Source organism: Dipodomys merriami, unplaced genomic scaffold (genome assembly GCF_024711535.1).
Source record: "Dipodomys merriami isolate MVZ:Mamm:240054 unplaced genomic scaffold, mDipMer1.0.p SCAF_25, whole genome shotgun sequence".
Lineage (NCBI taxonomy): Eukaryota > Metazoa > Chordata > Mammalia > Rodentia > Heteromyidae > Dipodomys > Dipodomys merriami.
This window is the reverse complement of record NW_027203937.1, coordinates 18,713,531-18,736,169: the sequence shown is the minus strand read 5'-3', so window position 1 is coordinate 18,736,169 and position 22,639 is coordinate 18,713,531. Positions and strand designations below refer to the sequence as shown.

Below are 22,639 nucleotides of genomic sequence, written 5' to 3'. Positions count from 1 at the left end.
AGGATCAAGGTTTGAAGTCATCTAGGCAAAAAAAATCTGAGAGACTCTAACCTCAATTAACCAGCAAAACAGCTAGAAGTGAAGGTGTGGCTTAAGTGGTAGAGGACCAGCCTTGAGTGAAGAAGCTAAGAAAGAGCATAAGGCCCTGAGTTAAAGCCCTCAATATCAAAACACAAAAAAAAGGAAGGAAGGAAGGAAAGAAGGAAAGAAGGGCAGACAGACATCATTCCAAGACTATACTATCTCCCTGCTACACAAGCCCAGCAGTGGAAACCAGAAAAGGTTCCTTCCTCCATCCCACAAGCCAGGCTAAGAAAAGCAGTTAAAGTTCATTCTGTTCATTTGGCTGCCTCAAGTTTGACCTGAGGTAAACCCATGTGGGCTGTGGAACTAAAGACAGGGAGCAGCAGCATCCAAGGAGGCCTCGCCCTCAGGCGTCAAGTCTTTCCTTACTCCACTCAGAATGTAGCCACTTGCAGAAGCCACTGTGGTAGTGTACAAAAATGCCATCCATTCCAGATGCTGGTGGCTCACATCTGTAGTCCTAGCTACGCAGGAGGCTGAGATCTGAGGGTCTCGGTTCAAAGCCAGCCTGGGCAGGAAAGTCTGTGAGACTCTTATCTCCAATTAACCTCCAGAAAACTGGAAGTAGTGCTGTCGATCAAGTGGTAGAGTGCTAGCATTGAGATGAGGAGCTAAGGGACAGCATCCAGGCCCAGAGATTGAGCCCCACAAGGGGGGTAGGGGGCGCGCGTGCGTGGGAAAATGCCGGCCAGAGTCACTAGCCAAATAATTCCATAGTGTGATTGAGAACTATCAATGAGCACAATAAGTAGTTGCTCAATAAAAGGATAAAGTAGGGCTGGGAAGGTGGCTCAGTGGTAGAGTGCTTGCCTTGCATGCATGAAGCCCTGGGTTCGATTCCTCAGCACCACATAAGCAGAAAAAGTCAGAAATGGTGCTGTGGCTCAAGTGGTAGAGCACTAGCCTTGAGCTGAAGAGTTGAGGGACAGTGCCCAGGCCCAGAGTTCAGGCCCCACAACCGACCAAAAAAAAAAAAAAGGATAAAGTAATAGGTCAGATAGAAAAATCATCCCACAAAACTTCTCAGAAGCCAGGCACCGGTGGCTCACACCTGTAATATTAGCTACTCAGGAGGCTGAGATCTGAGGATCTCGGCTCAAAGCCAGCCCGGGCAGGAAAGTCCCTGCCCGTGAGACTCTTATCTCCAATAAACCACTCAAAAACCGGAAGTGGTGTGTCTCAAGCAGTAGAGCACTTGCCTTGAGCTGAAGAGCACAGGGACAGCACCCAAGCTCAGAGTTCAAGCCCCACAACCCACAAAAAAAAAAAAAAAAAAAAAAAAAAAAAAAAAACTTCTCAGAAAATCCATCATGTTCAGTTCAATCAATACTGGAAAAGGTAAATAAACAAATTTGTTTAACAAATACATCTCTTGGGCAGCACACATTCTCTGACCAATACTGTGTAATACACTGTGATAGAGTATAAATACTTCAGTGGTAGAAAAACTAACATGGTTCCTGTCCTGTAGAGAAAGGGAAATGTATAAACAAAAGAACTTTAAGCTCTATACAACCCTCTCATACACAGTAACTTTTTTTTGTTTTTTGTTTTTCATATATAACTTTATTGTTATTATTAAGGTATAGTACAGTGGAGTTACTGTTTCACAATTCAGAGAATGTATACATTTCTCTTTTTGACAATTTCACCTCCTCCTTCACTTCCCCCAGTTTCCCCCTCCAGTCCCAGCCTACAAGTTGTATTGCTCGTTTTCTACATAGTGTATACTTGACATATATAACTTTTTTATCTCCATTTTTCAAGCGAGGAGAATCTGAATCACTCTCAGCAAGGTCTAAAGCCATCAAACTGCCTCTCACTGAAAGGCCAAAGCAAGTTATCAAATGCAGACTACTGCAGACAGTAAGTACCAGAAACTAATCAAAGATGAGAGAATAATACTGAGAACTGAGAGATTGGGGGAAAATAAAGAAGGATGGAGAACACTCAATAAGGAATGTAAATTGACAGGAAAAAAGGAATAAAAGAAACATAAATAAGCTGGGCGCCGGTGGTTCATGCCTGTAATCCTAGCTACTTAGAAGGCTTAGATCTGAGGATCATGGTTCATAGCCAGCCAAGGCAGGAAAGTCCGTGAAACTCTTATCTCCAACAAACCACCAGAAAACTGGAAGTGGTACTGTAGCTCAAGCGGTAGAGCACTCACCTTGAGCTGAAGAGCTGAGGGACAGTGCCCAGGCCCAAAGTTCAAGCCCCACGACTGACAAAAAAAAAAGAAGAAGAAGTATAAATAAGCCAGGTACAGGTGGCTCACGCCTGTAATCCTAGCTACTCAGGATGCTGAGATCTGAGGATCACAGTTCAAAGCCAGTCCAGGCAGGAGAGTGGAGCTGTGGCTCAGTGGTAGAGAGCTAGTCTTGAGCTGAAGAGTAAGGGACAGCGCCCAGGCTCAGAGTTCAAGCCCCACGACCAAAAACAACAAAAAAAAAAAGCCTTCAGCTCTATTCCATTGGCCCTCAGGTCTTCAGGTCTGTTCTTGTGCCAGTACCAAGCTGTTTTGATTACTATGACTTTGTAGTAGAGTTTGAAATTCGGTATTGATATTCCTCCAATTATTCAGGGGTCTTTTATTGTTCCATATGAATTTTTGGATTGATTCTTCTATTTCACTGAAGAATGAGGTTGGGATATTGATAGGTGTCACATTGAATTTGTAGATAGCCTTTGGCAGTATTGCCCTTTTCACAGATAATCCTCCCAATCCAGGAGCATGGGAAGTTTTTCCATTTCCTTAGTTCTGCTTTAATTTCCTTTTTCAGGTTTTTAGTTTTTTTTTGTTTTTTTTTTTATTTTATTTTATTTTATTTGAGAACATACTGTACAGAGGGGTTACAATTACATGGGCAGGATAATGCATACATTTCTTACCAAGCATTGCAGCCTCCTCCTTTGTTTACCCTTCACCTCCCTTCCCAGCCTCCTCCCTCCCCCCCACCCAATCATACCCCCCTCCCCCCCACACACACCGACATTGTAAAGCTGGTTTTGACATGACATTTTGTACTTCTCATTGTTGCAACAGGTCCACCTGAATCCTTAAACGACTTGTTTGTCCCCATCTCCTCCACATGTTATACTGACATCAAGGTTTTTAGTTTTCATCTATTGAGATTCTACCTCACCCCAGTTAGAATGGCTATAATCAAGAAATCTATTAACAACAGATGCTGGAGGGAATGTGGCCAAAAGGGAACCCTACTACACTATTGGTGGTAGTGTAAACTTGTTTAACCACTCTGGAAAAAAAAGACTACACATAGAGTTCCCCTATGACCCAGCAATCCCACTTTTGGGCATTTACCCAAACACTCACAAACAAGACCATACTAAAGCTACCAGCACAACTATGTTTATCACAGCATTATTCACCATGGCTAAGATATGGAATCAACCCAGATGCCCCTTAGTAGATGAATGGATCAAGAAAATATGGTTTGGGGGGCTGGGAAGGTGGCTCAGTGGTACAGTGCTTGCCTTGCATGCATGAGGCCCTGGGTTTGATTCCTCAGCATCACATAAGCAAAAAGAAAAAAGCCAGAAGTGGCCCTGTGGCTCAAGTGGTAGAGCACTAGCCTTGAGCTGAAGAGCTGAGGGACAGCGCCCAGGCCCAGAGTTCAGGCCCCATGACCTGACCCCCCCCCAAAAAAATATGGTTTGTGTGTGTGTGTGTGTATATATACATATACACAAATATATATACATATATATACAATGGAATTCTATGCCTCTATCAGAAAGAATGACACTGCCCCATTTGTTAGGAAATGGAAAGACTTGGAAAAAATTATATTAAGTGAAGTAAGCCAGGCCCAAAGAAACATAAGTCCCATGGTTTCCCTTATTTGCAATAACGAGTATACGTCTAAGACAAGCAGAAAAGGTCAAAAGCTATGTACATATGACTATATAAGATGATGCTAAGCAAAATGAACCCCAAGTTAGGGACACGAGAGGTTTTATCTTTCTTGCTGTTATTTTTAATGTACTATGTGATTTTTTTGTTTCTTTTCTACTTTCTTCCTCCATGGTATAACCCCTGTTTTCACTGTATTTGATTCCGATGCCCTGCATCTTGTATGTACATTTTTCTAATTTGAGGAGGGGAAGGGAAATAATAAAATGCTGAAACAAGGAAACAGGTTGACCCATTGTAACAATGAGATGTACAGATACTATGTTCAAAATGAACTTTACGCCTTGGGGGATAGGGAGAAGTTGGGGAGGTGAGGAGGGAAGAGATGGTAGGAGAAAAACAAAGGAGGGGGTAACAATGCTTCATAGGAAATGTACTCTTTACTCATGTAACTGTAACCCCACTGTACAGTATCTTTACAATAAAAAACATACATTAAAAAAATAAAGTCAGAGGGGCGGGGTGGAGGATGGGAAGGGATGGGAAGGGGAAACAAAGGAGGAGGCTACAATGTTTGATAAGAAATGTACTCATTATCTTGCCCATGTAATTGTAACCCCTCTGTACAGTATTTTCACAATAAAAAAAAAAAAAAAAAAGAAAGTCGGGCACGGGTAGCTCACGCCTGTATTCCTAGCTACTCAGGAGGCTGAGATCTGAGGATCATGGTTCAAAGCTAGCCTGGGCAGGAAACTCCTTGAGACTCTTATCTCCAATAAACACTAGAAAACCGGAAGTGGTGCTGTGGCTCAAGCGGTAGAGCGCTAGCTTGAGCTGAAGAGCTAAGGTATAGCGCCCAGGCCCAGAGTTCAAGCCTCACGACCAACAAAAAAAAAAGAAAAAAAGAAAAAAGTAAAAAAGCATTATAAATAATGGTGTGTTCTATAGAACAAGTCATATATGAAAAAAAAAAAAAACCTGGGCCACCCAGAATGCAGACAGTAACAGAGAAAGATCAAGTAAGTGAGTGTTCTGTGGTTAGAACCCTGAGATTTTGGAAAAGCAACCACTACCCACAAAGAGATTTTCAAGCTCCCCAGCAGAAAACAAAGTTGCTGTAGAGTACTGTTGGCTCATTTCAGGTTTTTCTTTACATGGCCTTTCACACAAAATGAATCTGTTTCACTGATAAATATGACAGACACACAGCCATCCCTATTTAAGTCTCACCTGCCCTGGAGAATTGTCTCCACGCAATTCTCAGTACCCAGAAAGCTTCCATTGGCATTTTCTGGGTGGCCACAAGTAACTCCACAAGGCTTTAGATACACTTACCTTGCTGTGGAGGCTCCAAATCTGTAATACAACTTGCATATGGCATATGGCACGTAAGACATGTGACATAAGGCTCTGACCCACATCCTTCAGATGCTAACTCAGATGCTAACCCCTGTTAGGGAGGGATCTCTCGTTCCTCTGAACTGATAATGCCAAAAGAGAGGCACAGAGCTGCCATAAGCAAAGGATATTACTGGGCATTTTTTCCTAACATAAATGCTCCCTAGCTGGGACCCTAGAAGCACCAATTTCTGTGAATATGATGCAATATTATGGACAGCTTTCTGCTTCTCTTCTATGTAGGTCCCAGACCCTAACAATGCAAAGTGTCTACATTATGAAAGATAGAAAGGCTCTACAACCAAGTAGGGACAACAACAACAATTGAAAATCAGAGAAAAGTAAGATCCTAGCCCTCACTTAGCAAAGCCTTGTGAAAGTTTGCTCTTCTCATATGTACAGTGAAAAGTTTGGAAGAGATGGCCTCTAAAATCCCTTCTATCTATGACATATTAGAATGTTTCATTCCAACACCTAATACCAAGCAAGGGTCTAAAGAGTCACGGATAGCCAGTCTCAGGCCTGCAATCCTAGCTACTTAGGAGGCTGAGCTATGAGGATCAAAGTTTAAAGCCAGCTAAAGCAGGAAAAGTCTGTGTGCGACTCTGACCTCCAATTAACCACCAAAAAACTGGAAGTAGCCAGGCACTGGTGGCTCATGCCTGTAATCCCAGCTACTCAAGAGGCTGAGAGCTGAGGATAATGGTTTGAAGCCAGCTCCACTTATTCACCTAAAAAATAGAAATGGAGATCTGGCTCAAAGTGGCAGAGCACTTACCTTGAGTAATAGAGGTCAGGGACAGCACCTAGGCCCTGAGTTCAAGCCCCAGGACCAGCCCAAATGTAAATAAATAAATAAAGATTTCCCTTTTCTTTCTTTTTTTTTTCTTTTTTTGCAATACTAGAGATTGAACCCTAGGCCTCATGCGTGTGCTAAGCAAGAACTCTAATACTTAAGCCACATCACCAGCTCTGAGCAAGTCTATCATCTATTACTGTATGAATTCTAAAACAATGCCATCTGTAAGTCTAATTTTCAGAAGCCAAGTAGGACTGGTAAAGGCTCCAAGATCAATAGCTATGCAGAGACATCATAATCAAAGTTATCAAAAAAGAAGTTGAGAGACAGGACTAAAGCCTAGTTAAAACTAACTCAGGATTGGGCTGGCTTCAGGAGAGACTAAGAGATATAGAGGGAATATAGCAAAGCAACCAGTGGCATGATACCAAAGAAATACAGAGAGACTTCATGAAGCTCAAAGAAATAAGCAAAGTTTAAAAAAAAAAGAAAAAAAACACCTGAAAGGTCACAATACTTAGAAGTTATTGTCCCCAAATGAATGGTTCTGGTAATACTGGGGGTATTGTTTAAAATGGCTCCAGTAATTCCTGCCCTCCTGGTGTTGAGTGACCTTATTATGTAATCCTATCTCCTTGACTCTGAAGTGGACTTACTGGCTTGCTTCTGACAAACAGAATATGGAAGAAGTGGTAGCATACAGATTTCAAGATTAGACAATAAAAAGACTGGAACATTCATCTCACTCTCTCATGCTCTCTTGGATCACTTATTTTGGGGTTAGGAAGCCAACTGTCATGTCATAAAGCAGCCCAGTAGAGAGGTCCATGTGGCAGGGGACCAAGGCCTGCCAACAACCATGTAAATTAGCTTGAAAGCAAATACTCTTTCCCTAGTTGAGTTTTCAGCTCCAGCCAACAGCTTGACTGCAATCTTATGAGACCTTGAGCCAAAAATGCCCAGGTAAACTGCACCCAGATTCCTAATCCACAGAATCAAGGAGATTTAAGAAAAAAAAAAGTAATACCTTAAACCTCTAATTTTGTCATAATTTGCTATGCACCACTAAATACCAACCCAAGTGGGGACCTGGCCCATCTGCTCAGCCATTTCAAGACCACAGGTGGGACTAAGGAAGCGGTTATATACAGAAAAGTGAAAGGAGTATAGGCCAGAAATTAGGTTAAATACTAGCACCTAGACTTTATTCACAATTTTCCTATGGTCTAGAGTAAGCCTTGAAGAAAAGCCTGGCTTGACATACCCAAAGCCTATATATCCAGTGGGTATGTATACTTGAAAAAAAAGACAACGGAACTACAGTAATTCAGAGTACAACTACCCTCAGAGACTAGTACTATAAGCAGATATATAAATTCTAAGCTTTTTCGGAAATGAAAAAAAAGGCTGAGATGACTCAACGACCTATGTATCGTTTTATAAAGATCCTTCATGAACATTGTCTTTTTTGGGGGGAGGGGGTCCGGTTGTGGGGCCTGAACTGGGGGCCTGGGCGATGTCCCTCAGCTTTTCAGCTCAAGGCTAGCACTCTACCACTTGAGCCATAGTGCCACTTCCGGCTTTTTTTTCTGCTTATGTGGTGCTAAGGAATTGAACCCAGGGCCTCATGCATGCAAGGCAAGCGCTCTACCACTGAGCCACCTTCCCAGCCCACATTGTCTTTTTTTATCCTTACCTCACCACAACTTTTTTTTGTCCCTGTGCTAGGCTTTGAACTCAGAAAATGGGTTTTTTTTCTCTCAAAGCTGGTGTTCTACCTCTTACGCCATACCTGTACTTCTGGCTTTTTGCTGGTTATTTGGAGATAAGAATCTCATGGACTGCCTGGGTTTGTTTCAAACCTTTATCCTCAGATCTCAGTTCCTGAGTAGCTAGGATTACATGTATAAGCCACCAGCACCTGGCAAGCCACTAACTTTATTAGTTAATCTTATTCCTTTTTTACAAATGAAAAGTCTTATACACAATGTTGAAAATGAACTATACAACTGTGGACAGGGATGGAAAGAAAAAACTGGGAGAGAGGGAAGAGGTGACACTGTCCAAAAAGAAATGTACTCTGACCTGACTTATATAACTGTAACTCCTCTGTACATCACCTTGATAATAATTTAAATTTTTTATAATAACAATACAAAATTTAAAAACAAAACAAGAAAAATCTAAGGTTGAGAGAGATTAAATGATTTATCATCCACTGGATAAACAGAGCTAATAAGGAAAGGGTCTAGAATTCTAAAGCTTTCAAGAAATCGGATATTTATATGGGTGTGGCCACCTTAGACCTTTCTGTAAACCAAAAGCAACATCACAATTTATACGTCTAAGCTTCTATCCAGCCCTTCCCCCTAATTTCCCAACTTCCTAAAATAGGTCTTCTGGAGAATTAAAGTTTCACAGATGCTTTTTTTTGTTATTGTTGTTTTTCAAACAAATACATCCATATTACATTCATCAAGCATCAGTAGTAAATAATAAATAAATGTAAAGCCTATTTTCACCTAACCCCTTTCAAAGGAAGTATTTTTCAACTTTCAATCAGATTACTTCATAAATTATAATAGAGTCAGAACCAGATAATATATACAGTTTAACTCAATTCTACAGACTTTATAGTACATGAAATATGCCACATGCAAAACATTGTGCTAGGAGCTTCAGTAAAAAAGTTGAACATCCAAGGAAAGGATTGACATTGTTCAAAAAGAAATATACTCTTTACCTGACTTATATAGTTGTAACTCCTCTGTATATCACCTTTATAATAACAATTTTTAAAAGCTGAACATCTACTAACCTAACTCTTGAGGAGTTTAGGGTGTAGAAGAGCAGGCATGCAGGCAGGTACATAAAGAGGTAACCGCACAGCATAGCTGCTAACCCTATAGAATCAATTATCTATCCTCCAAAGCAGCACTGCTTTGTAATGAGTGACTTTGCTATTCAAATATCTTTGTCCATACAGGTATAGACAGACTATTGAGGACTGAGGCTTTGAGTGCCAGATCTTTCTTTAGGTTATGCTGACAGGTAATATGTTTTGGTAAAAATAACACAGGCTAACTCCACTGATCCTGACACTTTTTAACTATGTCATACAGAAAACAATCTCTCTGCTACAAACTCATCGACTTTAAAGTGGCAAAACTCAGAGTTTAAAAAAAAAGTTGAGGGCTGGGAAGTTGGCTCAGTGGTAGAAGCGCTTGCCTTGCAAGCCTGAGGCCCTGGGTTCGATTCCTCAGCACCACATAAGCAAAAGGAAAAAAGCCGGAAGTGGTGCTGTGGCTCAAGTGGTAGAGCGCTAGCCTTGAGCTGAAGAGCTGAGGGACAGCGCCCAGGCCCAGAGTTCAGGCCCCACGACTGGACCCAAAAAAAAAAAAAAAAGTTGAAAAGGGATAGGCAGACATAAACTTAATGCCAAGCACCCTGGATAAAAAGCAACATCTCGGAGCTGGGAAGGTGGCTCAGTGGTAGAGTGCTTGCCTTGCATGCATGAGGCCCTGGTTTCGATTCCCCAGCACCACATAAGCAAAAAGAAAAAAAGCTGGAAGTGGCGCTGTGGCTCAAGTGGTAGAGTGCTAGCCTTGAGCTGAAGAGCTGAGGGACAGCACCCAGGCCCAGAATTCAGGCCCCACGACCGGACCCAAAAAAAAAAAAAGCAACATCTCCAAAGACTGAGAAAAGGCCCCAAATGTATTCTAAAACATCAAATAAAGGAGAGAAACTAAGATCTATTAGACCTAATTGCAGTTTTTCAGCAAATTGTAACAGAAGTGAGACAGTACACAATCCACCAAGATCTCACAATTCTGAAGGAGCAGATAGATAGAGAACGTGCAATGTGTTACATCAGAAATTTATACAAAGTGTTCATGGGGTAATAAAGAAAGCTCTGTATTTTTATTTTATTTCTTTTTGTTGTTATTATTCATGGGGCTTAAACTCTGGGCCTGGGCTCTGTCCCTCAGCTCTTCAGCTCAAGACTAGCACTCTACCACTTGATCCACAGCACCACTTCTGGTTTTCTGGTGTTAATTGGAAATTAGAGTCTCACAGATAAAAATATAGATATTTCCATACCATATATTGTTGCAAGCCGGCACTTGTGGCTCATGCCTGTAATCCTAGCTATTAAGGAGGCTGAGATCTGAAGATCACGGTTCAAAGCCAGCCCAGGCAAGAATGTCTGTGAGACTCTTATCTCCAATAAACCACCAGAAAACTAGAAGTGGTGCTATGGCCCAAGTGGTAGAGCGCTCACCTTGAGCTGAAGAGCTGAGGGACAGCACCTAGGCCCAGAGTTCAAAAAAAAGATATCACAAAATATTGACATTCATCTTAAAAAGTAAGGCAATTGCCGAACATCAGTGGTTCATGCCTATAAGCCTAGCTACTCAGGAGGCTGAGATTTGAGGACTGTGGTTTGAAGCCAGCCTGCGAAGGAAAGTCCGTGAGACTTTTAAATGCAGTTAACCACCAGAAAACTGGAAGTGGTGCTGTGGCTCAAATGGTAGAGTAGTCGCCTTGAACTGAAGAGGGCAAGGACAGCGCCCAGGCCCAGAGTTCAAGCCCTACAACCGACAAAAAAAAAAAAAAAAAAAATTGAGGTAATTATTAGAATCACCACTAAATTACACATGACTGCAATCATCCTACCTGCAGGTACTCATGAGAGGTAGCTAGCTAACAGTGAAGTAATTCTGCTCAGTTACCAGCCACTAAACAGTGAGATACCATATGGTGATACTAGTAACTCCAGACATGTACAATACCTGACTTACTCCTGATTCTCTTCTGCCTTCACCTAACCTCTCACTCTAAAAAAGCCCTCCTTAGCCATCTTAGCCTAGCTCAGCCCATATAAACCTCTTTCAGCCCTTTGCCTACATTTCAATAAGCTTAGGCATTACATTATATTTATTATTTCCTAAATATATATGGCTCTACAAGACTCAGATTTCTTTGGTAGACCTAAGTTTCTTCCACAGTACAAAGCAAGCAACATTCATTTTTCTCACTTATAAACTCAGTAACTAATTCAGGATCCCTATTCAAATGTCTAGTCTAGTGTTCTACCATTAACCTACTATGAAACTTGTATTTAATGCCTAAGTATCAATTTCCTCACACATGAAAACAAGTAGGCTGAACTGATATTTCAGTCTCTTAACTTTTTAATTAAATGGCCTATTTTTTTCTTTTTTTGTCGGTCCTAGGGCTTGAACTCTGGGCCTGGGCACTTTTGCTCAGCTCTTCAGCTCAAGGTAATGCTCTACCACTTGAGCCACAGTGCCACTTCTGGCTTTTTCTGCTTATGTGGTGCTGAGGAATTGAACCCAGGGCCTCATGCGTGCAAGGCAAGCACTCTACCACTGAGCCACCTTCCCAGCCCTAAATGGCCATTTTTTATCACCTCAGAATCTTAGAAAAATGATAGGGGAAACTATAGGGCCTCCCTCAACTCTCCCAGATATAGTCACTTGTTCCTCTGGGCTTCCCACAGTTTTCTGTGTGTGTACATATGTATGTACACATACAATACACCTAAAACAGCATTATCACAAAGTTTTGATAGAGTTACAGGATATAAAGATTAATTGCTGAAGGAGAGGTAAGGAGTCTTCCTGGACTCAGTCTCTGACTCTCTTTACTAACTGTGTAATCTTGGGCAGTTTTTAACCTCACTATGACTTCATTTTCTCAACTATAAAATGAAGAACATCTATCACACAAGACATTTGTTGATAAGCGTGCCTGTCACATAATAAGCAACAAAAAACTGTTAGCTTGCTAAGATTATTTTTGATACTACCTTACTAGACATTGAATGCTAGATCTCTATTTCTCCCATTTGTGTTGTTTTCCACACCACAATATGCATGTATGTATGTGTTTATTTTCTGTCTTCCCAACAATACCAGCTTCTAGGAAGGAGGGAAGACATCTGCTTTGTTCATCCTTAACTCTCCACAGAAAACATAGATAGTAGTTGACCCAGAGCAGTCACTCAAATACTTGCTGAGTAAATAGGCCATGAGCTGGCACTGTTCTCTGCTTGCTGAATCAAATAACCCAGCTAAAGGTGATTGTCAAAGCTGAGGCCTTCAAACAGATACATCCAGGCTGTTCCAGGATTAGGGTGTCCCTCTCCCCAGCTGTGTTAACTTCAGGCAAGCCCCACCTACCTGCTCTTGGCCCCATCCCAGTTCTAGGAACAACCCTCTGCTAAAATTAGCATAGCTACCAAGATGGCCAACCCATTTATAGCCTTGGAGGCAGCAATAACTAACTGGGTAGGCAGACAGGGCTCGAGCCTGACACTCCATCAGATGATTGAGAAGCTAGCCTGCACCATACACACTGCCTAGAGTCCTATCTTCCGATACCTGCTTCTAGCTAAATGAACCAAACCACAGTTTCTGATTAGAAATTTTCAATACTCCAACAATGGCAGCAACAACTGCAGATGCTCCTTAGTCTTCACATATACTCTACAGAAAATATTTTTTAGTTTCTAGAAGCAATGAGCCTACAGAGTAACAGGGGTTCCAAGTACCCATTTCAAGTCATCCTCAGAAATGTAGGCACTAAAGTAGTAGCCAGACACAGTTTGTTTTTTGTTGTTGTTTTTTTTTTTTGTCGGTCGTGGGGCTTGAACGCTGGGCTTGGGCGCTGTCCCTGCGCTCTTCAGCTCAAGGCAAGCGCGCCACTTGAGCCACAGCACCACTTCTGGTTTTCTAGTGGTTTACTGGAGATAAGAGTCTCATGGACTTTCCTGCCTGGGCTGGCTTTGAACTGAGATCCTCAGATCTCAGCCTCCTGAGTAGCCTGGCACCAGGCACAGTTCTTTACTGAGAAAGCAATTTAGCACAGCTAAGTGTGAAAGTATAAAAAAGACAGCAAGTGTCAGGGTTCTCTTCTGCCCAACAAGACAGTCTTCAAGCAGAGTCATGGGTTTAACAGTATTGAGTTTATGCAAGAGAATTTCACAAACATTTGTATTGGTGAGGAGGATGGTATGAGGGACTAAACCCACAGCCTTTGCATGCTAACCAAGCACTCTGCCACTGAACTATATACCTCCAAGCCTACCAGAAATATTGAAACTAAATCTTTTTGGGTGGTTTGTTTTGTTTTGTTTTTTTAATGGAGGAGGCATTACTGGGCTTTAAACTCAGAGCCTCACACTTGCTAGGGAGGTGTTCTACTAATAAGCCTTATTTTCAGCCTTTTTTATGCACTGGCTTTTTTTTTCCCCCCGTTCATGAGGCTTGAACTCTGGGCCTGGGCACTATCCCTGCGCTCTTCAGCTCAAGGTGAGCGCTCTACCACTTCCAGTTTTCAGGTGGTTAATTGGAGATAAGAGTATCATAGACTCTCTTGCCTGGGCTGGCTATGAACCACAATCCTCAGATCTCAGCCTCCTGAGTAGCTAGGCCTATAGGCTTGAGCCACTGGCGCTCAACTTATTTTATTTTTTGGCCAGTCCTGGGGCTTGAACTCGGGGCATGGGCACTGTCCCTGAGCCTCTTTTGCTCAAGGCTGGCACTCTACCATTTGAGCCACAGTGCCACTTCTGGCTTTTTCTGTGTATGTGGTTCTGAGGACCCGAATCCCGGTCTTCATGCATGCTAGGCAAGCACTCTACCACTAAGCCACATTCCTAGAGAGTCTTGCTTCCTACCTAAGCATGCCTGGACCTATTTTAGCTCCCTGTCATAGCTGGGATAACAGGTGAGTGCCACAATGCCCAGCTTCTTCTCAACAATGGCAGCCACAACTGCAGCTATCCCTCAGTCCTCACACACATTCAAGAGAAAATGTTTTTTAGTTTCTAGAGACAAAGAGCCTACAGGCTAACAGAGGTTCCAAGTCTCCATTTCAAGCCATCTTAAGAAACATTGGAGGGGCTGGGAAGTTGGCTCAGTGGTAGAGCGCTTGCCTTGCAAGCATGAGGCCCTGGGTTCGATTCCTCAGCACCACATAAGCAAAAAAGAAAAAAGCCGGAAGTGGCGCTGTGGCTCAAGTGGTAGGGCACTAGCCTTGAGTTGAAGAGCTGAGGGAAAGTGCTCAGGCCCAGAGTTCAGGCCCCACAACCGGACCAAAAAAATTAAAAAAATTAAAAAAAAAGAAACATTGGAGATGGGGGTCTCGTGGGCAACTAAACTTTTTTAAAAATCAAATTTTGTTAAAATTAATAGCCAAAAAAATCAAATTTTGGGGCTGGGAATGTGGATTAGTGGTAGAGAGCTTGTCTACCATTCATAAGGCCCTGGGTTCAATTCCTCCGTACCACATAAAAAATAAATAAAAGATGGGCCTAAGAATGTTGCTCAGTGATAGAGTGCTTGCCTAGCATGCATGAAGACCTGGGTTCAATTCTTCAGTGCCAAATAAGCAGAAAAAGCCAGAAGTAGCACTGTGGCTCAAGTGGTAGAGTGCTAGACTTGAGCAAAAGCAGCTCAGGGACAGTGCCCAGGACCTGAGTTCAAGCCCCAAGATTGGCTAAAAATAATAAGAAAGAAAGAAAAGAAAAAACTACATTAAAATGAGTTTTTTTCAAAGTGGCGTGCACAACCTGCATTCCGGTAAAGAAGGAAGGTTTGTGGCACCTTGCTGCGCCCCAATAAACAATACTAACCTGCTTAAAAAAGAAAGGAAAAAAAATATTTTTAAAAATCAAATTTTGCCACACAACTCATGGGCTGAGATGGTAGGGAGAAAGGGAATAGGAGAGAATAAGAGAATAGATGATACTATGCAAAAGAAAGGAAATGTACTTATTACCTGACATCTGTAAAGGTAACCCTGTTATATATCACCTCTAAAACAATATTTTTTTTAAATCCAATTCTGGGCTGGGAAAGTGGCTCAATGGTAGAGCGCTTGCCTTGCATACATAAGGCCCTGGGTTCAATTGCTCAGCACCACATAAGCAGAAAAAGCCAGATGTGGCACTGTGGCTCAAGTGGCAGAGCACTAGCCTTAAGCTGAAGAGCCATGGAGCAGCATTCATGCTTAGTTCAGGCCCCACAACAGACAAAAAAAAAAAATCAAATTCTGTAACTGACTAAAAGGAAATAGATGAGTACAACATATTTTTTTAATTGATGTTTTTAATATAGTCTCACTGGGCACCAGTAGCTCACCCCTGTAATCCTAGCTTCTCAGAAGGCTGAGATATGAGGATCATGGTTTGAAGTCAGCCTGGGCATGACACTTTTTTTTCCAATTAACCACCAGAATGCCAGAAGTGGAGCTCTAGCTCTAGTGGAAGTGCACTAGCCTTGAGCAAAAAAGCTCATGGACAACACCCAAGCCCTGAGTTCAAGCCCCAGAAATGGCACCCCCTAAAAATGTATTCTCTGAACCCCTAAACACACTTTCCAGTGGAGAAAAGGGTATCTCTATTCTAGAGTCTCAGCTATAGTGTTACCGGGCCTGCCTAATTACCAGAAGAAGTGCAATATTCTCTAGGCCCCACCTAGCACTCCTTTAACAGGACAGGACATGAGAAGATGGAAGAAGGCCAAGACTTAGCATTAGAAGACTTGCCTACAAGACCAAGAACAGGACCCAGTTTTTTCACCCCTAGAAATAGGAATATATTATCTAGCCATACATTCTAATTGAGACATTGTGAAGTTCTACAGAAAACTTGAACAGAAATGTTCAATACATATTAAATATGACTTAGAAAATGGTAGCTTTAGGAGCAGTTACAACTTCTGTGTTCTAAAGATAAAAAGGGGTGGCTCAAGTGGTAGAGCACAGTCCCTGAGCAAGCAAACCATGACCATGAAGTCCTGAGTTCAAGCCCTAGTAACAAGCACAAAACAAAAGTAGGGGAATTGAAAAGTCTATAAGAGGGTCTAGCTGCATAGAAGTGCTTCCCTCAAAACCCTTTTGCAGAGCCTGGTCTGTGAGCCACCTCTTAACAAAAGTAAGTCTGAGTCAAAGCCCCAGAAAGAACCAAAGGGACAACCTACCAGAACGACAGTGGGGGCACACAAGTTCCCACACAAATCATAAGCATTCTCCTACAGTCTCTGTCCAAGACGTTTTCTGCCCTGGAATTCACTGTTATTGTAACAACAGGAGCCAGTTTCTGAACTGAGAGAGTGGAAAAGAGGAAAAAGTCCATTTTTCCTTGTTTCATTCATCCTGTTACTGTGATCTCTGCCCAAAGCTGTGACATGAAGAGCAGTGGTGGTGGTGGTGGAGCATTGAAGAGGATAGCACGGTTGTTTGGATGATGGGCTGATTCTAGGTGGTAGAATCAGCAGAGCTAGGTCCCTGAAATATGATGTGAGTGCTGTCCCTATAAGCTCAACCTCTGCAATATTCCTAAGAAATGCCAGACTGACCCTCTAGGTAAAACTTAAAACATACACACACACACACACACACACACACACACACACACACACACACACACACACACACACACACACACACACACACACACACACACACACACAACTTCCTAATAGCTGATACCTAAAATTCAAAACTTCATCCCTTTAGCTCATGTCTAAAATCTAAAACACCTCCTCTGTCAGGCACTCATATTTTAAAGTTTAAAAAAAATATATCAGCAAAAATAGTTGTCACTGGGACAAGAGAGATGCTACTCGGGGCCTACCTAACAGTTCCACCTGTCTTTCCTTTCACAGTCCAATGAAACCAAGCTCTGAGCTGTTTCAGAGGCCTGAGCAACTGCAAGGTTAATTTGCAAGAATGATCTATCTTGAACGCAACAGACTGAGTGCTACATTAGTACACAAGGCAACCCTAGCCTCATTTGAAAGTTTGTTCTTGGGGGATATGGAATCATATCCAGCCCAGGCATGGAAACTAAAGGGGGGCTTCCCAAGAAAAGGTCTACCTCGAATATCAGACTCTGGATCCATACATGAGACACCTCACCCATGAAGACCTGAACTTCCTTTTCCTACTTCTATCAGCAGATACTCAAGGAGACATTCCCTCACTTGAGCTTGCTTAATGTCAAAACAATCCACTATAAACTCTTTCTCCACCCTACTTATACTTCCCCCTCCTCTACCCTCCCTAACACACACACACACACACACACACACACACACACACACATCTGCACAATACCACTCTTCAGGCCACAACTTTGGGCAGATCAGTTACGGGATGAAATAACTGAGAAAAGATCAACTACATGTTCTGCTATATAACTGGATTTTAAAAGGGCTCCTTTCTACTTCAAGCGTGTACCAGGGATCCAAATGCCTGACAAGGCTTCACAAGTGCAGAGGGGAAGGAAATCAGGACATACGAAAAATAACACGGAATTCCCTACTCTGGCAGAAGAACCAGAATAAGTCAACAAGTGGTTCCAAGAACTATACTATGTCAAAGTCAAAAAGGCCATTTCACTCCCTACTGGTAAATAGGATTCCATCTAAGGACTTGCTTTGATATTTCGTATGGGCAGAGCTAAGAGACAGCAGATCTCCTTAAGGAAAGGGAAGGACTACGATTCTCATAGTAAGAAGGATTAGAAAGGCACACCTGAACAATAGGCAAGGAGCACAACACGGCTGGCCCAACCCAAATGTTCTCAGTCCTCCCCCCCCAGCACACTCGTGCTCCTAAGTGCTAAAACTTGGGGGGGTGGGGGGACGGAACATATCATCTGGACAGGGCATTCTTTACACAAGTAGTCCTGAGTGGGGTCTTGCCTTGCTGATCTGCTAGGGCGATGTGCCCCCCAAAGGCTTTCCACCGCCAACAAAAGGCATTCTGAGGAGGGATGCAGAAAGTTTATTCGGGAGACACACGTACCATTAGCCAGTGCAACTAAACAGAAAAAGAAAATAGAAAAGACAAAAAACAAAACAAAACTTCTCAGACTAGGACTAGGCAGGGCCATGTGTGGATCCTCCACTAACCCACGGGTATCCAAGTAGATTCCAGCGGCCCGCTTCAGGTCACTGGGCTGTGAGTCAAAGCCCCCAGCCTCCGTCCGGCCCGCGCAGCAAGGCCTTACCTGCTGCAGTGGACTCTTCGTTAGTCGCCCCGGAACCGGCTCCTGCCGCCTTCTCGCTGTGGCTGTGGCTGAGGCTCTGGCCCTGGTGCAGGAGGAGCCCCCAGAGAAGCCACAGGGCAAGACGGGCGCACACCTCCATGACTGTCGGTCTCAGTCACCATGCGCCTGGTGTGGACACCTTGGGATCCCGGAGGCAAAGCCAGGAGCCCCGGGAGCGTAGCCCACAGCTCCTAGGCAAGCTGCCCTCGCCGCGCCGCAGCTGTCCAGCCACCTGCGGGCCTGCCTCCTCTCGACAGCCAAAGGTCAAGTGCTTTCCCAAGTTTGGGCGCAAAGAGGGTCCCGCGGTGTGGGTCGGGCCGGGCTTGGGCGGCGGCGGCGGCCTCCACTCCGGCCGCTTCCGGAGAGTTAGGACAGGGTGGCCGCGGGGGGCCGCAGTCAGCTCCGCAGCCGGCCGACGCGGGAAGGGGCGCACGGGCTCCGCCGGGGTGGCGGAGGAAGCGCGAGGGAGACGAGGTGCGAAGCGGGAAGGCACCTGACCTCGCCCCGCCGAGGAGGAGTCCGAGCCACGGAAGCTCCGGAGGGAAAACGTGCGACCCGCAGGCCCCCCCAGGGGGCGCGGAGGTGCCCGGGATCCTCAGACTCCCGGGCCGAGGTCAGTGCGCTCACTCACTCCCGTGCCCAGTGGGCCCGCGCTGCCCCGCTCCAGCACACGGGCCAGGCCCGGGACAGCGGCTCTCGGGCGGGCCGACAGGCGAGCGGGCGGGCGGGCGCGGGCGGGGCGGGGCGGCCCGGGGCGGCCGCGGGCGGCCGGGGGCGTGCTCTCCGTCGAACCCGCCCCGCGCCGCCCGGCCCCTGGACAAGCCCAGACCCGCCCCAGGGCCGGGGCTCAGCGGGGAGGAACCTGTGGGAGGCCGGGATCTCCTGGCCGCCCCCCCCCACCCCACCCCAGCTCAAGGTCTTCGTCCGGACCCCTACCTCAGCCTCCCTCCGCCGCCCCCCGAGTCTCCCGCGCTAACCGCCCGCCTATCGGAGGGCCCGACACGCAGTTGCTCAGGTAACCTAGGCCTGCGGTGGCGGCGGCGGCGGCGGTGACAGCAACTGCCCCGCCCGGATACCCGGGCCGCGGTGCTGCTCCACTCGCCTCAGCGCTAGATCCCAAGCTGGACCAAGGACCCCACGCAACGAGAGTCGGCCCGAGGCGTCGCGGGAGGTGACCACGGCCCCGCTGCGTTTGGCCTGGGGGCGCGCTCCCCCAACCCCACCCACCCACCCACCACCCCTACTGGCCTTCCAAGCCCCGCCCTCCTTACGACCTCACAACCAATCGGCTTCCGCCTCTCTGCGGCTTAGGAACCAGTGCACGTAGGCTCCCGTACGTAGCGACCTCTGGTGGGAAATTCTAGGTACTCCAGTCCAGATGAGCTCCCGGGAGGCCCGGGGTCTCTTGGCAGAAAGGGTTGAGGTGAGAAACTAGGATCCGCCCCTAGAGGTTCATGTAGAGTCTGCGAGTCTTTCCAAAGGAAATTATTGCAAAAAGCCAACTAAAATGTCCAGACCACTCTGGATAAAGTTCCACTTATACAACTGCCTTCTTGACACCCTCCCACCCATCCCCCCTTCCCTCCTTTTCAAGCTAAATCGGATGCCCTTGCTTAACACTCCCTGTCCGTTTTCCTACCTGCCCCTCAAGTCTCCACCCTCTTGAGGTTTTTGCGGGAAGGGCCCGTGGCCAGTTCCCCCATGCATCTCAGTCTCCCTGCCCATTGAGCCTGGTGGGGGGAAGTGGCAGCGACTTGAGAATGAGAGCCCCAGGAAAGAGCAAGCCGGGCCTGAGCCTCCTTCAGCAAAGCTGCATTTCCTGTTCTCAAGCATACCGTCAGCAAATCTTTACTGAAACCTCTGTGCCCTACCCTGTCCTTGCCACCGGAGGCAGGAGAAGGAATCAGGCCCAGTCGTTCCTCTGACAGTAATAAACCAGCTCCTGTTCTAAGGAAAGCCTTTGAACACTAGAGCGTGGATTTGTCCAACAGCTGCCTGGCTTAATGGGTAGGCTGTTGATATAAAAATACATATCCAACGTCAGCTACTACCACTCTCCCCACTCTAGCTGGCCCTGACACTGACTTGCTGGCTGGCTTGCTTGCTCTCACTCTCTCGCTGCTTGCTCTCTTTCTCTCTCTCCCCCCTCCCTCCCCTTCTTCCCTAGTAGTGCTGAGGATCAAACCCAAGCATCAGGCTTGCTAAACAAGCATTTCACCACTGTGTCACACCCCCATCCTAGAGCCTTCTGTGAAGTTGCCAATGCACACCTAACTCTTGGTGCATTCACAGCCTAGATTTCTGTGTGCGGCTGCTTCTGCCTGAAACTTTCCCCCCTACCCTGCAGCTCTTCACATAGCTGTTCTTCCTTTGAAACTGCACTCCTTCCAGGGCAGGTGGCTTTCATCAATAATCTTTAGCTAGCATGGAGGCTGAGATCTGAGGATCAAGGTTAGAAGCCAGCCTTGTAGGAAAGTCAATGATATGCTTATGTCGAATTAACTAGCAAAAAGCCAGAAATGAAGATATGGCCTGTACACACAAAAGAGGGAAGGAAGGAAAGAAGGAAGGAAGGGAAGGAGGGAGGGAAGAAGGAGAAATGAGCAAGTGCTGAAGTTGTAGCTAAACTGGTAGAACACTTGTCTAGTAAGTGCCAAGTCCTGGGCTCAATCCCCAGTACCACATCAAAAAGAAAAGAAAAGAAAAACCATTTTGCTTGCTGTGTTGGAACATCCCTGTAATCTCATCACTCAGGAGGTGGCAGCAAGAAGATTAAAAGTTTGAAGCCATCCTGGATAACAAGACCCTATCTCAACATAACAAGACCCTATTTCAAAAGCACCAAAATAGAATTTTTTTTAAGTGCAAAGTAAAGCATGCTTAACACAACTTCCTTCAAATTTGACTACATCATTTCCCTTAGCCACCGCATGATTTCTTTGGGTGTATGAGTACATGACCTACTTGGCACAAAAAGTCTGAGTCTTAGAAACAAGAAACCAGGGTCAGCCAATTACCAATTTACATCAAGACTTTGAATTTTTCAGAAATTTTTATATTTCCTGTGAGGCAAAAAATTACATTTTCCATCTAAAAATTAGATCCATCTAAGAATTAGCAAAGATCCAATTTATATTCCTTTGGGTATATACCTGAAAGTAATGAAAGTTGGGTCTCAAAGAAATATTTGTACATAGTAACATTATTCACAAAGCCAAATATTCAAAGTAACCACAGAATCTATAAGGAAAGGATAAACAAAAATGTAAGTACATACAGTAGAATATTCTGTAACCTTAAAATTCTGGTACAGTAAATTCTGACACATGATAGAACATAGATGAGGAAAAGTAAGTAAATAAGTAAATAAGCCAATAACAAGAGAAAAATATATCATGATTCCAACTCCAACCCCTGTGGCTTACGCCTGTAATGTTATCTATTCAAGAGGCTGAGATCTGAGAACAGAGGTTTGGCGCCAGCCCAAGCAGGAAAGTTTGGGATGCTTATCTCCAAATAACACCCAAAAAGCTGGAAGTGAAGCTGTAGATCAGGTGGTGAAGGACCAGCCTTCAGAAAAAGCTAAAGGTCAGTGACCAGGTCCTAAGCTCAAATCCAGTACCACACACGCAGAAAAATAATACTCTTGGTTGGCTTTTTTGCTTAAGGCTGGCACCCTACCACTTGAGCCATGCCTGTAGTTCTGATTTTATGTTGGTTAATAGGAGATGAGAGTTTCTGGATTTCTGGGATTTGTCTGCCTGGGCTGGCTTTGGCTTTTTTTTTCTCTTGCTGGTCTAGAGCTTAAACTCAGGGTCTAGGCACTATCCCTTAGCATGGCTGAAGTGGTAGGATGCCAGCCTTAAGCAAAAAAAAAAAAGCCACACAAGAGTATCAGGCCCTGAGTTTAATCCCTAGTACTCAAAAAGAAAGAGAAGATGGAAAAGGAGGAGGAAGAGGAAAAGAAGACTCAACTTTAAAAATTCAACTGTTTGCTTTAGGGTTTTTTTTTTAATGGGGAGTAAAGGAAGGGTACAGAAAGGGAAGGAAGAAAAGTGAACAAATGCAATCATGCTATTCAGCATACAGTATGTGGAAAATGAACTATGTAATTTGTGGGCAGGGACAGGAGGAGAACATGGGGGAAAGCGAAGGAATTGGCATCATTGTCTAAAAAAAGAAATGTACTCCTTACCCGACAGGAAACAATAACTTTTCTGTACAACACAATAACAACAAAATTATATTAATTTTAAAAAGAATTCAATGTATATCCTACAAAATTAGGAAGAATGATGGGAGGAGTGGGGAGGGAAGGGATGTGTGAAAATGTTGAAAGAAGTGACATTGCTCAAGATGCATGTCTTCACAAACTGCTTTGTTGAATAAAACCGTC

General features: G+C 44.5%; 1 protein-coding gene across 4 annotated transcripts in view; it reads right to left on the bottom strand.

The window, feature by feature from the left end:
* Nucleotides 1-18,955, bottom strand: part of Stim1 (stromal interaction molecule 1) — a 186,811-nt gene extending 167,856 nt beyond the window's left edge. Inside the window, exon 1 of one of the 4 annotated variants that reach the window (XM_070035138.1) lies at nt 18,205-18,955. In XM_070035138.1, the coding sequence (XP_069891239.1) occupies nt 18,205-18,343 (139 nt within the window). In that variant the 5' untranslated portion in view covers nt 18,344-18,955. The remainder of the gene's footprint in view (nt 1-18,204) is intronic. The other 3 variants (XM_070035139.1, XM_070035135.1, XM_070035137.1) reach the window with 3 other exon arrangements.
* Between the last annotated feature and the right edge of the window lie 3,684 nt (nt 18,956-22,639).